This window comes from Fundulus heteroclitus, chromosome 24 (assembly GCF_011125445.2).
Source record: "Fundulus heteroclitus isolate FHET01 chromosome 24, MU-UCD_Fhet_4.1, whole genome shotgun sequence".
NCBI lineage: Eukaryota > Metazoa > Chordata > Actinopteri > Cyprinodontiformes > Fundulidae > Fundulus > Fundulus heteroclitus.
This window is the reverse complement of record NC_046384.1, coordinates 8,768,505-8,784,357: the sequence shown is the minus strand read 5'-3', so window position 1 is coordinate 8,784,357 and position 15,853 is coordinate 8,768,505. Positions and strand designations below refer to the sequence as shown.

At 40.4% G+C, this 15,853-nt stretch overlaps 1 protein-coding gene across 1 annotated transcript in view; it reads right to left on the bottom strand.

Moving 5' to 3' along the window:
* LOC105918945 (methyl-CpG-binding domain protein 5) overlaps nucleotides 1-15,853 on the bottom strand; it is a 52,006-nt gene that overhangs the window by 16,644 nt on the left and 19,509 nt on the right. The window contains exons 3-5 of the mRNA XM_036128160.1: nucleotides 11,192-11,294; nucleotides 9,389-9,560; nucleotides 5,624-7,936 (exon numbers count right to left, since the gene is read on the bottom strand). Of these exons, the coding sequence (XP_035984053.1) occupies nucleotides 5,624-7,936; nucleotides 9,389-9,560; nucleotides 11,192-11,294 (2,588 nt within the window). The remainder of the gene's footprint in view (nucleotides 1-5,623; nucleotides 7,937-9,388; nucleotides 9,561-11,191; nucleotides 11,295-15,853) is intronic.

Sequence of the window (15,853 nt, the reverse complement as noted above, 5' to 3'; positions counted from 1 at the left end):
GTTTTGATGTGGTAAAATTTAAACATTTAATTGTGGAAAAATTATCTTTTTTTCTCACAAAATTATGAAGGTTTTTTTCTTGTAAATATTCTTATAATCTCAAAATCTCTGGGAGTTTTGCGTCATTTACTCTCTTAATCACCAATTTTAGTCGTCTGCAGTGACGATATTATTCCGTCATAAAATTAGAGGATCGGAAACGTTTGACATTAAGCAAGAAGTCGTTAAAGGTTCAGATAAATTTTCAGACTTAGTCTTAGTCATGAGAAACAGCTTAATAATATAAAACGATGCATTACTGGGCATTATTTAGCTAAAAGCGTTAGAGGCTATCAAAGCAGAAGGTCAACAATAGCAGTCCATGTCAGCTAAACCTGACTTAAAAGATGGTTGAGACATTATTTGTTGAATCTTTAATCTCATTTGCTCATATTTATTAGCGCATGATGAGTTTATTCGTTTAAAATAAGATAAACGGCAATTAGGGCAGATGACCCAGCGGGTTTTAGGGTATTTTATTAAATGCTGAGTTTGTTTTGTTGGCAGCTCTTAAAGCCTCTCTGACGACTGATTAGATTCAACCTCAAACATCTGTTTCTGCAGTCACAATGAGGATGGCGAAATCTAAAAAAAAAAAAAAAAAAAAAAACAGAGATGAACACCGAATCCCAGTTAATTCACGTCGCAGAAATACAGAAAAGCTGCAGCAGCCTCGGTCATATTTCTATATTAAACACTAAAGAGGCAAATCGAATACATAAAATGAGCCCAAGCAGTGAGGAGGGGAGGGTACTGCACAAACAATCACACTGCAAGTCATCCGTGTGCATAAAAATAAACAGAAGCAGCCTGTAACGTACCAGCAGACCTACACAGACGAGCCTAAACTGTCATCAAAGGCTTCACTCTGGTCTCTATTCACCGTCTATAGTTACTATAGTGACCAGCTTTCTGGGAGAAGCTCTTTAAAAAGCTCTCCTATCTGGGTTGCTTCCCTTAAAGCGCGGAGCAGATCCCATTTCCATCTTCTTACGCCGCTGACTGATGTAAGAGGACAAATAAAACAAAGAGAAACACTGGCGGACTGACAATTAGCGGGCAGCCAAAGATGAGGGGCCCCTCTTTGAGATGCTGGAGGAGCCGGACTGTCTTGACTCGGGGCCGATCACACAAATCCTTTTTGGTTTTACTTCACTCATTACCATAGAAACTGGGGCTGGGTATCATCTAGGATGAGCCGATTCGATACGATTCTCGATACATAGCTGATGATACGATACGATTCTTGATACAAAGCTGATGATACGATACGATTCTCGATACATAGCTGACGATACGATACGATTCTTGATACAAAGCTGACGATACGATACGATTCTTGATACAAAGCTGACGATACGATACTTGATACAAAGCTGATGATACGATACGATTATTGATACAAAGCTGACGATACGATACGATTCTTGATACATAGCTGACGATACGATACGGTTCTCGATACATAGCTGACGATACGATACGGTTCTCGATACATAGCTGATGATACGATACGATTCTAGATATATAGCTCAGCTTGGTTTGATTTGACTCCAATATCGATATCTATCACTTTCAAATTAATGCTCAATGTCCTATCAACAAAAACAGCCAAATTTTATATTTATGTTCAATTTATTGATAATAAAAACAAAGTGTATTTTGGTTGAATGCATTCAACGTATCACAGAAACCAAAAATGTGCCCAAACGTTTGGTTTCATGGACGAAGGCGCTTCCAAAATCCTGTTGGCTATTCCGCAAATTCGTCTCACTTGCTCTTCCTTGCTGTGATCAGTAATGGCGCGCTGTAATAACGCCCCCTAGTGGCTGGGAGGTATATCCATATTAAAAGGTCAGAATATCGATATTAAATCGTTTTTAAAAACATCAATATTATTATTTGTATCGAAACCACAGCTTTATCATGCCAGCAGCTTATCAGTGCTAAAAGGAGGGTGGTGGACAGCAAAGAGGGTTTACAGGTCACCTCTATATTAAACTTAATGAATTTAAATAGCTAAAAATCACAAATTGGGGTTAAAAACAACACATCCCACATGCATTTGCAATTATAAGTCTGAGCAACCAAAGATCACATGTGGGGTTCCTCAGAGCTACATTCTTGGGTCACTTTTATTCGATGTTTACATGCTGCCCCAACGATACATCTCAGTTGTTATGTATGCTGATGACATCAATCTTTATTAGTTATGCATCTTCACACGACCACAGTCTGAGAAACTAAGGCAGTGTCATTAACGTCAGCGAGTGGATGAATCAATATTTTCAGAAGCTTAGTGCTGGACGATATGGCCATAACTTATATCACGATACATTTCTTAATTTCGGTCGTTACGATATAATTACGATATCGATATAAACATGTTTATAAAGCTCCTCCAATATAACATTTTAGAAGCATTTGCTTTATAAAATAAAACGCATAAAACTACATGAAAAACTACCCTTTAATCAGACTGTAATGTATATAGGAACATCGGAATGTTACATCACCTTGATTAAATAAAGTCATGTCGCTATAAATGTTGGTATTGAATTGTCCACCCCTACAGCCGCTTAATGTGGAAATGACAATTCTTTGCTACAGGTCCAAATAAACAATAAAACAACAAGGTTGGAGATGAGCGCTCAGCTAACCAGTAGTTGTTAACTCAGACCCAATTTTCAACGTTCCCAACAAGACCATTAGTTAATTAGCCTACTATAAACTGGAACACATTAAGGGTTCCTTATCAAAATAAGAAACAGAAAAACACCTTCATGTTGAGTAGGTTAGATTAATGTAAAGACGTCTTTACCATCTTTATAAAAAAAAACAACACATAAATTGCAGCTCTGCAGCCAGTCAACTCCCAAAACCAGAAAGCAGGACCAAACCAGTCCCTAAATCACTGTGTTTTTAAAATGTTGGTTTCTAATGCGATGAATGTGCTTGGGGAAAAAAACATTTTCAGTGTCAACTATGGAGAATCAGGAACAAACATTATAGCTAATTTATTAATAAATTGCAGATTCCACTAAATAGTAGGGCTGAACGATTTTGGAAAATAATCTAATTGCGATTTTTTTCTTAATATTGCGATTTAATGCGATTTTTTTCCCCAATTTCATTTATCATGTCTTTTTAAACGTATACAAACAACAAATCATTTTGTTTCCTCGCTGTGCAGATTAGTTGCTAAAAGACCCGCAGCATCTAAACTAGGAGCAGTAATGATTGCGTTCTGCCTACGATATATTTCAACCAAAATTGCAATTTTGACTTTTTCTCTGCATTAACCACAAGCAACAAAAATGGCGTCTAAATAAAGACATTTGTAAACAAGGACTATTTAAAACAAGAACTTTTAATGTTTCTATTAATCAGATTATTCAAGAGAACAGCTTTTAGTTGATTTGTACATCAATCCTTATTGAACATAAAGTGCAACCAACAAGCAAGTCTATGTATTAAACTGATTGACCTGTACTTAATGCTATGTATGATTATATAAACTCTAAAACAAGTAATAGTTAGATTATCTCACTGCTGCAACTGTCTTCCCTTCCATGTGGAGGCAAACCCACTTCAAACATTTTACCAACACCTAATGGACGTGTCTAATTCCCTAATTGTTACATAGCCAAAAATTGCAGACTGCGATTTGGAAATTGCGTTTTTTTTAAATTGCGATTATATTGAAAATGCGATTAATTGTTCAGCCCTACTAAATAGTTTTTAATATCCAAGCCAGACCTACTTTTGCACATTGTGTATGATTGATGCATTGCCCTGTTGTGTCAGTTTGTTTTAATTCACAATATAAACTTTAAAATGTTTAACTTAAATCCCTCTACAGCTATGAGGATGTTAAAGGAGGTGGTAGCGCTGGGCGATAAATCAATTTCATCGATTAATTCAAGACACTAATTTATTCATTTACTCATTTTTTCTTGTCTGTCTGCCTAAAATGAAACAGTCACACTCATTTTAATTTAACTGTAATTAAGACAACATTAAGACCCGTCAGGCTGAAAGGAGAACCCTGCACTGTGGAAAACAACTAGAAGCAGCATTCTCCGCTATATTTTGATTGTTCGTAATGTTTTATAGCTTGCATTTAGTTGCACTTTGGATTTAGGTCAACTCCCAAATGAGATGATTGGAATAAAAGTCTTTCAAAAAAAATTTCTGTAATTTCTTTTATGAAATGAGAGGGAAAAATGTATTAATTGGATTTGGTGTAATAAAATCTGATTTTATTTTTAAGGCCCAACCCTTGAACGCACTAATCAAAGTTTTCTTTTATGATTATCATCAGTGAGTTTTTATTTCAAAACCCCCAAGTTTCTTTACCCTCTGTGTTGCCTTTATTATTTCAGATTCTGAAAGTGGTAGGAAAGAAAAAGTTTTATTTAAAACAGTGCAACTCTTTAAAATTATGCCATTAAATAGTGGTTTATCTACCCAGGAGTCATAGCTACAAAAAAAAAAAAAAAAAACATTTGAAGACAATAATTGGCGTCTTTCACAATCCTCATCTTCGTTTACACCCCTGGTGGGACACGTGAATTTAATAGAATTAATATTCTTGTATATTTCAGTCAGTATTGCTAACCTAGATTACATAATCTCATCATTTTAAAAAAAATATATCTTTTTAGTTTTTCTCTTTCAAGAGGTCGACACATCTTCTTGCCTTGCACCAACTACCTCCATGTCCTCTTTCTCTCCAAGATGCATTTACAACAATTATATTGTTCCATAATTCCTGTTTTATCTTATGTTAAAAAAATCTTATCTTATCTTAAAAAAAAATCACATCTATAAAATCTTATCTATAAATGTTATCCTATCTTATCTTAAAAAAAAGTGAATTTCTCCAACGTGATATACATTATATTGTTCCATAATTTCTGTATTTTATCTATCTTATGTTAAAAAAATCTTATCTTAAAAAAAAATCACATCTATAAAATCTTATCTATAAATCTTATCCTATCTTATCTTAAAAAAAAGTGAATTTCTCCAAAGTGATATTATATTGTTCCATAATTTCTGTATTTTATCTATCTTATGTTAAAAAATCTTATCTTATCTTAGAAAAATCACATCTATAAAATCTTATCTATAAATCTTATCCTATCTTAATTTCTCCAACGTGAGATCAATAAAGCCTATCTTATCTTTTTTTATTACTGCTACACTGCAAAAATAGACCTAAAAATAAGATTTTTTTTCTTGAAATTAATGTATTTTTCCTTGATTTGAGCAGGTAAATAGGAATATTTGCCTGTGGAATAAGATTTTTGCACTTAAAATAGGAACAATTCATCTCCATCATCTTATTTCAAGTGCAGGATGTCTAATTATCTTATTTTAGGGGTAAAAATACTCATTCAATTGGCAAATAATCTTATTTACCTGCTCAAATCAAGGACAAATACATTCATTTCAAGAAAATTGTACTTATTTTTAGTTCTCTTTTTGCAGTGTAATGTAAATCTCTTAAACTACTCTGTTTGCAGATGAACACCCCATCCACCCTGCTAGCATTTTTAAAGTGGAGCGCATCTCTCACCTGAGTCGGAGACGGCCTGGTTGCAGCCTCTATCGCTCCCCCCGTGCGGCACGACGTTAGTCCTCCTCATGCTGTGGAGCTGTGAGGGGTGAGGGCCCGGGTGGGACAGTGGGGGTGGATTAGTGTTGGGGCGTACCAGCGGCATGCCGTCGGGGCCGATGGGTCCACAGCTGCTCATGGACTGGGCCTGCATCTGAGCCATCATGTCGGGGAACTGGCCTTGGCGGGGGACCAGGTGGCCCCCGGGGGGGTCCAGGCTCTGGCAGTGCTGGATGGGATCTCCCGGGGGCCGCAACCTTTGCTGGACCAGGAGGTTCTGCTGGGGGAGCATCCCCGAGGCGGCGTCGTAGTGATGGGAGCCGGGGCTGAGGCCCGGGCGATGGCCGTTCCCCGCCATGTTGTGGGAGCTGTGGCAGCTCATGGACTGCAGCAGCTGGGCCATGGAGGCGTTGGGGTGCAGGTTCCCCATCCGACCCACTTTGCGCAGCTGCTCCGTGGCGCTGGGCAGCTGCATGTGGGGCGCCCCCATGCCCGGCTTGTTGAGCATGTTGAAGACCATGTTGCTGCCGCCGTCGTGGTTCCCGGCGCCGCTGGACGACTGCTTGCGTTTGCGCGCCGGATCCCTCTGCTGGGCCATGAGTTTGTCGCGGAGCGCCGCCCGGCCGCTCTGGCCCTCCGGAGTGCTTAGCAGCATGGTGGAGTTTGGAGGGAGCATGGGGTTTAAAGTGCTGTGTCCCTCCATGCTTCGGGGGCCCACGCCCCCGCCGTTGCCGCTGCCGGCCGCCCCCATGGCGGGCATGCCGACCGCGCCGCCGCCACCGGGGGCGGCCATGCCGGGGGCGCCGCTGCCAGCGGTGCCGTGTTTGTTTTGATTTGCTAGCTGTGCTTTGGCTGCGGCTGAGAGGAGGCTGCTGGCTGGGAAGGAAGCGGCGTTCTGTTGGTTCAGGATCTGGTTGAGGGGCATCCCGAGGAGTCCAGGGTGGCCCTTCTGGGAAGCGCTGGAAGTTGCAAGAGAGGAGGAAGAGGTGGGCGAATACATGGAGTTGCTGTGCTGGTGGGTGCCCACGGGGGTCCCCATCCCAGGCAGCAGCTGGGAGTCTTTATACTGGTGGAGGGAGTCGGTTTTGTTGGTGGAAGGGCTGGAGGGCATGGCCGGCCGGGGAGACCCCATGGCCGACCGGGGAGAGCGAGGGGGGACCTTTATGGTGGCACAGGGGGCTTGGTGACCCGAGGGCATGGCAAAGCTCCCGTGCTCGGAGGAGGTGGAGGAGGAGCGCGAGCGGTGAGGCGAGGCCTCCATCCTCCCTAGGACCGGCCCGGTCATGTGAACGGGGGAGGTGACGGGGGAGGGGGACATGGCGGACGAAGGACCGCTCTGTTGAGTCCTTTGCACGTTGCCGCCGTGGCCCACGGGTCCAGGCTTCACTGTGGGTAAAGGTAAGTTGCTTGGCAGGGGGACGATGGCAGGAGGGGGGATGTTTACATTCATCAATTGTACCTGAGAGTGGATGTTGGGCTGGAAGTTGGAGGGGTTGGGGGCATGGGGTGGGGGCTGGCTAACCGGCTTGCTGGGGATGGGGTCGAGAATGCCTAAGGGGTCTTTCTCAGACGTCAACTGCCTTTTCTGGAGAGCACAGGGCGGCGGTATGGATGGCGGCGGGGGTACAGGATGCACGGGGGGCTGGGCTTTATGGTGGAACGCTGCTCGAGGCAGATCCATGCCCGGCGGGAAGTTCCCCCGCGGCATGTTCATGTTCATGACGGGGCTTTTGGCAGTGGCCGTAGGAGAGAGGGGCGTGCTAGTCCTTCCTGTGATGGCACAGGACGGCTGGCCTGCAGGGGAGCCGTGAAGCATTACACTGGGCGGGGAAAGAGGAGTCCTAGAGTTCCCATGGAGGGCTGCTGAACCGGGACTGCCGGCTCCTGGAAATCCACAAGGATTGGTTCTGTGAAAGCCCTCGGGGCTGCCAAGAGTGTCTGTGCTGGGGGACTGAGAGCCATCTCCGTACAGTTTTGCACTGGAGGAAGACGGGCTCAACATGCCTCCATACCCAGGCCGATATGGAGATTTAGTTCCTGGATCCCCACTCGGTAGCCTCTGTGCCCGGGAGTACCCAGAGTAAAGCTCTGGCTGCGGGGCTCCACTTGTCTCCTGTGGTGGATACAACCTCTGCTGCTGCTGCTGTCCGGCCGCCATCATCATCTTAAACGGGTTCTTGCACTCCGGGCCAACAGTATTGGGCAACCCATCATGGGCTTTAGTCCTTATTACTCGTTGAGCTGTAGAATGCACAGCCACCGCAGATGAAGTACCTAGAAAGGAGAAATAAAGGGTAAATAAAACCAAATAAAAAATATCCATATCTCTTATATGTCACTAAAACCAGAACGTAAGCTTCACATTTACTCTGTAAATGCTGTGTAAAAAGTGGGTGAGCTATTCCACTGGAGGAGCTAAGCTAGAGAAGAAACAACCATAGTGTTTAAATCTAAGTACAAGAGCAGCAATTAAAGAAACATTTTTTAGGTAATGTACAAGCACGATGATTAGCAGAAGCTGAGTTTATTGTTATACAGTTAAAGGTTGTATCCCTTAGGTTAACTAATATAGCTTTCGAGAATCTGATATGCTTAAATCATCATTTGACATCGGATTCATTAATATGTATGTTAAAAGGCACTCTTTGTTAGCATTAGCCAAAATGCTAATAGCGTTAGCCAAAATGCTAATAGCGTTAGCCAAAATCCTAATAGCATTAGCCAAAATCATAATAGCATTAGCCAAAATCCTAATAGCATTAGCCAAAATGCTAATAGTATAAATGCTAGCATTCTCAAAAGTTAACTAAATCTCACATGCTAAAAGTAGCTAGCATTAGCAAAATTGTTTCATCTACCATGCACAAAAAAGGTCTAACCCCAGCACATTAACCAATAGTATTAGCAAACTTTAGTCTAAATGCTAATGGCAGGAATTATCAGAGTTCATAGTAGATATCAGAAGCTGAAGTGACCTCAATGTTTAATGTAGTGTGATACAAAGTTTAAAAATGTTTTATTGAATCCCTCTAACAGCTAACATGCTAGTTTTAGCTAATTAGTTTCAGTCTAGCCAAGATTGTAATAACATTGTTATTAGCCAACATTTTTGTTATTAGCCATAACAATGCTAGCACTGGTATTAGCCAACATGTTGGCTAATAATGACAAACATTAAAAAAAAAAATTCTAATGGCAGAAATGCTAGTGTTAGCTAATATCCCAACATTAGAATAGAGGCTAATATGCTAACTGTAGCATTTAGGAAAATACCTGGACTTTTACTTTTAAATTGGAAAAATATATTTAAACAAATACATTGAAAAGCCAAAGCATTCGGAAAAGGCCAATGTGACCAATTTAAAGGCTGGAATTATGTTTCTAGGTGAAATTAGTAGAAATATTTACCATATTTTAAACAGTACAGTGTTTTCTTGATTTCAAAGCTTCTCTTATTCAATTCGATAGTAAAATTTGTTTGATTTAATTATCTTGTAAAAATAATAAGTCTTTATGAACTGAAAAAGTTCAGCTTTTTTGTCATGTAAATTGTTAAAATAGCAAACTGCATTGGTTAAAAGGTGAATAAACGGCTGGAAAAACGTGAGCGGTTGGAAAATGTTAATTATGTGCATGCTCTGAAGCAATTACAATTTAAGCCAGATTGCTACCTTTGGCTGTATAATATACCAAGGTGGTAAAAACTGTATTTTCATGCCCATGTACCTCCTCCTGGACTTGTCAGCGCTAGAGGCGGGTGTGTCTCCATGCTCTTGTGCAGCGTGGCCACAGCTAGGAGCTTTCTCTTGTGAATGCAGAGTTTGGTCACGTCTTCGTCTGCTTTCACGTCCTCCGCGGTCCTCTGTTTTACAGCCGCCCCTGGGTCGAAGTTGAACACCTAACGACAAGAACGACATGCGTAAATGTGATCTTACTGGATGACTTGGGTGCCATTTAGTCCTTCGTAACATCCCTAACATTCACTCATTTGTTGTATTGGAACAAAAGTCTACACTGGATTAATATCCTGCATCATATGATATGAAGAATCAAACTGAAGGCCCTTTAGACACCCAGTGGTTATGTGTTCAGCTCACAGGGAGGGAAGAGTGTCTGCCAACATGGCAGGGCTGGCATCGATGATAGCTTTCCAAAAACACAGAGTGCAACTAATGAGGCAAGATTTGAAAACCAACGGTGTCCTCAAACTGAGAATTACAGAGAAACTTTCCAAGTGGAGGATGTAGGACTCATCCTAGGCACTGCATCTTTAACATCAAGCATAGCAGCACTCTGAAAAGAACGGATAAAAAAAAGGTGTAATGCTAGAAGGGAAAGCGTCTTGCACATCTAAAGAGCGTTTTGTCCTCGTCTTTCTTTATTCAACCTGAAAACCTTTCAGCGCTTCCGCTACGCCGCCACGCCGTCTGACTGGCCGACAAAGCGTCCGCACATCTGCACGTCCATCCCTCCGTCCTTCACACAGTCAGGTAACGGCTCAGACACGTTTTACAAATCCACGTGTGCTGCTTTGAGACTTCAGGAGTCTCGGTCCATTTCAGGACGGACGCACAGGCTCTTTGAAGCTCCTCTCCATGTGAGAGGATCCTCAAAATGTAATTTAGAGAAACACAAAGCGTCACTTCTGGAGCAGCTTTCCACCAGTTTGTCCGTTTTTACTGGCCTCAGACATAAATATTGAACAGATTACTTCCTGACGTCTGGAGTAAGACACAAAAATCAACCAGCACAGGGTTCCTTCGGGTATTTTTTTTGTGTTAAAAATATGAATTTATGACAGATTTTCAGCTGGAGGGAAGAAAATAAAGGAGGTAGGACACAAAGGTGGGAGGACGTGAAGAGGGAAGGAATAAGGACTGAAAGAAAGGAGGAAAAACACTACACTGCAAAAAGGGAACTAAAAGTAAGTCAAATTTACTTGAAATGAGTGTATTTGTCCTTGATTTGAGGAGGTAAATAAGATTATCTGCCAATGGAATAAGATGTTTGCACTTAAAAAAATAAGAACAACTCATCTCCATCATCTTATTTTCAAGTGCAGTATATCTAATTATCTTATTTTAGGGATCAAAATACTCATTCCATTGGCAGATAATCTTATTTACCTGCTCAAATCAAGAACAAATGCATTTATTTCAAGAAAATTGTACTTACTATTAGATCCGTTTTAGAAGGGAAGGAAGTGCTGAACAAAAGGAGGCAGGACACAAGGAAGGAATGGATGGAAGATAGGAAAAAAATAGAAAAGGACAAGAAAAAGCAAATGGTAGGATACAAGAAGGAAGAAAGGAGAGGAGAAAGGAAGGAAGGGAAGACTAGCAAGCAAGCAAGGAGATATGGAAGAATAGGAAAACAGATTTCTATCCTCTTTTTTTAATCAACTTTTCCAGACTGTGTGGAAATCCTTCTCTTAATCTTCCCGACTCCTGTTTTAGTAGTTCTGAATTCACATCTTAGCAGTTTCATTTCCGTTTCAACTTCACACGAAGCAGGACGGAGCAGCGTTACCTTGTGGAGGATGAGCGGGCACTCCAGGCCGCATTTGCACGTTCCATCCGTGAGCAGGTAGGTCTTCACCTGCTCCAGGCAGGACAGCACCGAGCCGCTGGGGCTGAAAGGCAGCAGAGAGAGAAAAAGGTGAACCCAATGCTTGCAGGCGTCTTTGACTTGCAATCTTTCTTAAGAAAGAAAAAAAGAAAGAAAGAAAGAGAAAAAAAGAAAGAAAAAAAGAAAAAAGGAAAAAAGAAAGAAAGAAAGGAAAAAGAAAAAAGGAAAAAGAAAAAGAAAGGAAAAAGAAAGAAGGAAAAAAAAACAGAAAAAAAAAGAAAAAAAGAAAGAAAGAGAAAAAAGAAAGGAAAAAAGAAAGAAAGAGAAAAAAGAAAGGAAAAAAGAAAGAAAAAAAATAAAGAAAGAGACCACAAACATACCCCCCTAAAAAAAGAAAAGAAAAAAAAGAAACAACAGAACAAAAAAAAAATAAATCAAAAAAAAAAAAATAGAAAAAGAAAAAAGTCCCCCCAAAAAAAACCCCCCAGAACCCCTGAAAAAAGGACAAAGAAACAAAAAGGAAAGTCAAAAATACCCTAAAAAGAGAACAAAAAAACTTCAAAAAACAAAAAAAAGAAAGAAAGAAAGAAAGAAAGAGGAGACACCTTGCAGTCATGACCTTGGAGTCCAACAGTAAAATCCCTCCACCTCTGTAATAGGGCTGGACAATAATTCAATACCAATATACATCCATAGACGTACATTGACGAAAAAAGGGTCAATAAAGAGTTTAATAAAATAAGTTTTGTGCATTTTTTTGCATTCTAGTTATGTAGGTTAATATTACAGTCATTACATCCTCCCAACCAATCACAACGCAGACCAAGGAACCAAGCTCCGCCCCCTTCAAATAGTTCACAGAGCACGCGTTCTTTTGTTTTTTTAAAACTCAGTTTTAGTAAAAAGTTGGTTGAATAAAGGGTTGAGTTTGAATCCAGTGCTTGTGTTCTTTATTTACAAATAAATAAAATGACCAGGGCTGCACTTAAAATATGTGTTTTGAGTTTGTCAATATCGATCAATATGATTTCCATCTTATTGTTATGCTTCTTTTTGCATCGTCCAGCCCTACTCTGCACAAATCTGGGCTTCACTGAACCTTTCCAGATGTCTTTCACCGTTACAAAACTCCCAAAAGGTTCGTTTTTGGGTTCATCTGAGCTTCCACTGGCTTTCACCTCTGGCTCCCTGACCTGTTTGCCACGTTGTGAAGGAGTAATCACTCATTAACGTAACTAATTAAGGAGCACCGATGAACGCCGCTGCACCGGTAGCTCACTCCATCCACGTTCTGAACTCTGCCTGAACCCACTGAGGGGGAGACGGCACTGAAGTCCCGTCGCAGCGCGCTCAGAAGTGCAGACTTTGCACACTTCATGGTCACGGGGTGAGGCCCAGGTTTATTTGAGCCACCCTCGCAGCATTATTGGTTCATTGATCCGAGAAGTCGGGATGAAGGGTACTTACCGAAGCGCTGGCTTTCTGCAGCTTTAAAGCTTATTTTACTTCTCAACTCTTACTTTTCATTTTTTCCCTCTCCCTCCTCAGCTTTCAGGACGCTTGTGGGTTAAAGATGGGTCCCTGCAGCGCCGACCGACAGCTTTTTTTTTTTGTATTTATGAACGGCTGCTTTCTGAAAGCTTGCAGCTATTCTGTATCTGTTGTCAGCGGCCTCCCAAGGCGCAATATGTTGGGGGGGGATGTTAGCGGCGAGCGGACGTCAGGCACACTGCGGCGTTCCTGGGCCGGCCGGGGGGACCGAGCGTGACTCAACAGAGAGCAGCAGCAGCAGCATCAGAACGTCGCCGTGTTTGTGTCGGCTTCCCGCAGAGCCGATCAATTAGAGCAGCAATGACCGAGTGTGGACGGTAAACAAAGCTGCCGGGGGGGCTTCCCGACTCCAACCACCGACTCTAAAGCCTCGTGTTTACATTCCTCCTATTAAAGCTGCTTTAAGCAACAGCGTTCGCCGACACGGTGGAAAACACTTCCACCTCTGGACACAGCAAGGTATCATAGCTGTATGTGAAAACACAGGATCTGTAGCAGGCCAGGAGACAGAATTAGCGCTTCCCTGTGACCCCAAAAGAATTTGCCATCATCTTTGATGCTATTCCTGCAGGTTTAAAATTTCTTATATCAACATCAGATTTCCAGAATTATTTATCAGTGAGAATCCTATACAGCATTCTCACTAATTGTTTTCCTGATTTTCTTTATTATTATTATTCCGTCGGCGTCTAACTATATGTATATGTATACTTCAACCGATTTTAACAATTTTGGTATCAAAACGTTTGGCTAGTTCCCGGCCTGACTGCTTTAAATCTCATGGTTATGCTAACTTTTACACTTTTTAAAATATTCACTTTTTGTGCGATTTTTTGGCTGTTCCCATTGAAATCAATGCAAATTCTTCACATTCTTCAAAATTCTTCCAATACTTTCGATTCTTCCATTTTTTTCAAATTTTTTCAGATTCTTCCATTTTTTCAATTTTTTTCAAATTCTTCAAATTCCTTAATTTTGTTTCCAAATTCCTTCAAATTTTTCAAATTCATTTTTTTTCTCAAAATTCTTAAAATTTTTCAAATTCCTTCAAATTTTCAAATTCCTTCAAATTCTTTAGATTTTTCAAATTCTTCAAATCCCCTCAAATTCAGATTTTTTTTTTTTTAAATTCTTCAAATCTGATTTCAATGTTTTTCAGCTACTTTTTCTCTTCTGCAGGGATCTTCTGCATCTTCTGCTCAAATCATTCTGCAGATTAGCATTCTCACTCGCTGTTACGCAGGAACAGCTTTTTCTAGTTGGTAATTCAGATCTATTCCTTAGTATTAAAACTGGAAATAAGCATATAAGAGAAATAATCCAAAGGAATACTGTTCGCAAACTTGCCTCAATCTTTTTTTTTTGGAACAATCTTTATTCAGATATCAATTGGGAACAAACATGGTTGTTGCCAAGAAAGTTTTTTTGTATCAGATAAAGTACGGGAAGTTTCCCTTAAAATCTTACACAGGACACAGTAAATTCAGTATTGAAGAAATATATTGCAGATATTGATCCTCTTTGTTCCTTCTGTCACATTGAACAAGAAACATTGACCCACCTTTTTTGGGAATGCTCTTTTAGCAAAATCTTTTGGTGTGACTTCAATAATTTTGTCAACAAGAAATGTAATATACTTATTCCATTGAATGTTAAAGATGTTTTCTTTGGCATTTCCAATAACAGTATGTCTGGGAAAGATTATATTACACATTGTCTTATTTTGTTAGCTAAATTCCACATACACGTTTGTAAATTTGCTAAAAACAAACCCAACCTCACTGTTTTTAGAGCTTATGTAAGATGTTTTCTGGACTCCTTAAAAATATGCACCAATTCTAAAGCTATGAAACTTCTAACCCTAAGTGATGAAGTTAATTTGTAATCTGTAATTTCCTTTTTCTGTTTCATGGAATCCTGTGGTTCTGTTACCCCAGCACCTCGAGCATACTAATGTCTGCAATTGTATATTCTTTATCTGTAATAAAGTTTGTTTAAAAAAAAAAAAAAAAGACAAAATTACCGGTTAGAAATGAGAGACGATTGATATTTTGGGCGGTTTTGAACCCGTTTCAGGATAAAAAGGGACCAAGTAACCATTCCAGCACCAGGGTAGGCCTCGTGGTGAGCAGTGGCCGATCGAAAAATGTTGTAAGCGGCAATTTTGAAACTAATATTTCCTCCCCAATTTACAAATAGAATAAAAAAAAAAAAAGAAGAAAATTCAGTGTTGATAAAAACGATGGATTAGTCCATTTTAACGACAGATACTAAAGGCCAGCAAGGCTTTAACGTCCTGCGAACCATTAGCTGGTTAGCGCGAGAACGTGGGCTCACTACGATATTTAGAACTTCCTTACCTCAGAAGCCGTTACGCCTCTAAAACAAAATACCTGTGAAGCGGCAGATGCTTCTCCTCTTCTCCCATTGGTGTCATTTTAACTTCTCACCGCCGGGGGAGAAAAAGCTCCTTCAATAAATGTTTCTTCTTTTTTTAAATTGACACTTGTTATCATCGTGTCATTTTTATCAAGTAAATGGAGGAAGAAGAAAAAAAAAAAATAATCGGCACCATGTATCGCGTATCGGTTTGCCTCATGTCTAAATAATTGGTATCGGCCTTTACTAACCTGTATCGGTCGATCTCTAATTTAAACCTGCCGGTGTAGCTCCTGTTTACGGCCTTGCTAATAAAACCCAGACGACAAATCTGAGACGGTGCCAGGAAAAAAGAAAGCCTTCCCCGTTTAGATTACCGATACCCAGGAAAATATTTGATACCATTTTCAATACCATGGGAATAAAAATAATAATAATAATAAAGGTGTAAAAAATATTTTATTAAAATGAAAAACTCACCTTTTTCAATCTCAACATGGAACATGACGCTTCCTCAACAGAATCACAGATTCTAGTTAAATAGTTGTGCAAATAAATGCAAAATAACTAACCCAAACATAACACATGCCCAGTAGCATGCTAGCCGCAGCTAATCACACAATAACGCGGATCACCAGTTGCTTGTAAAGATCTTTTGGTTTCTTTCTCCGTTTGACCTCATATTTAGTATTT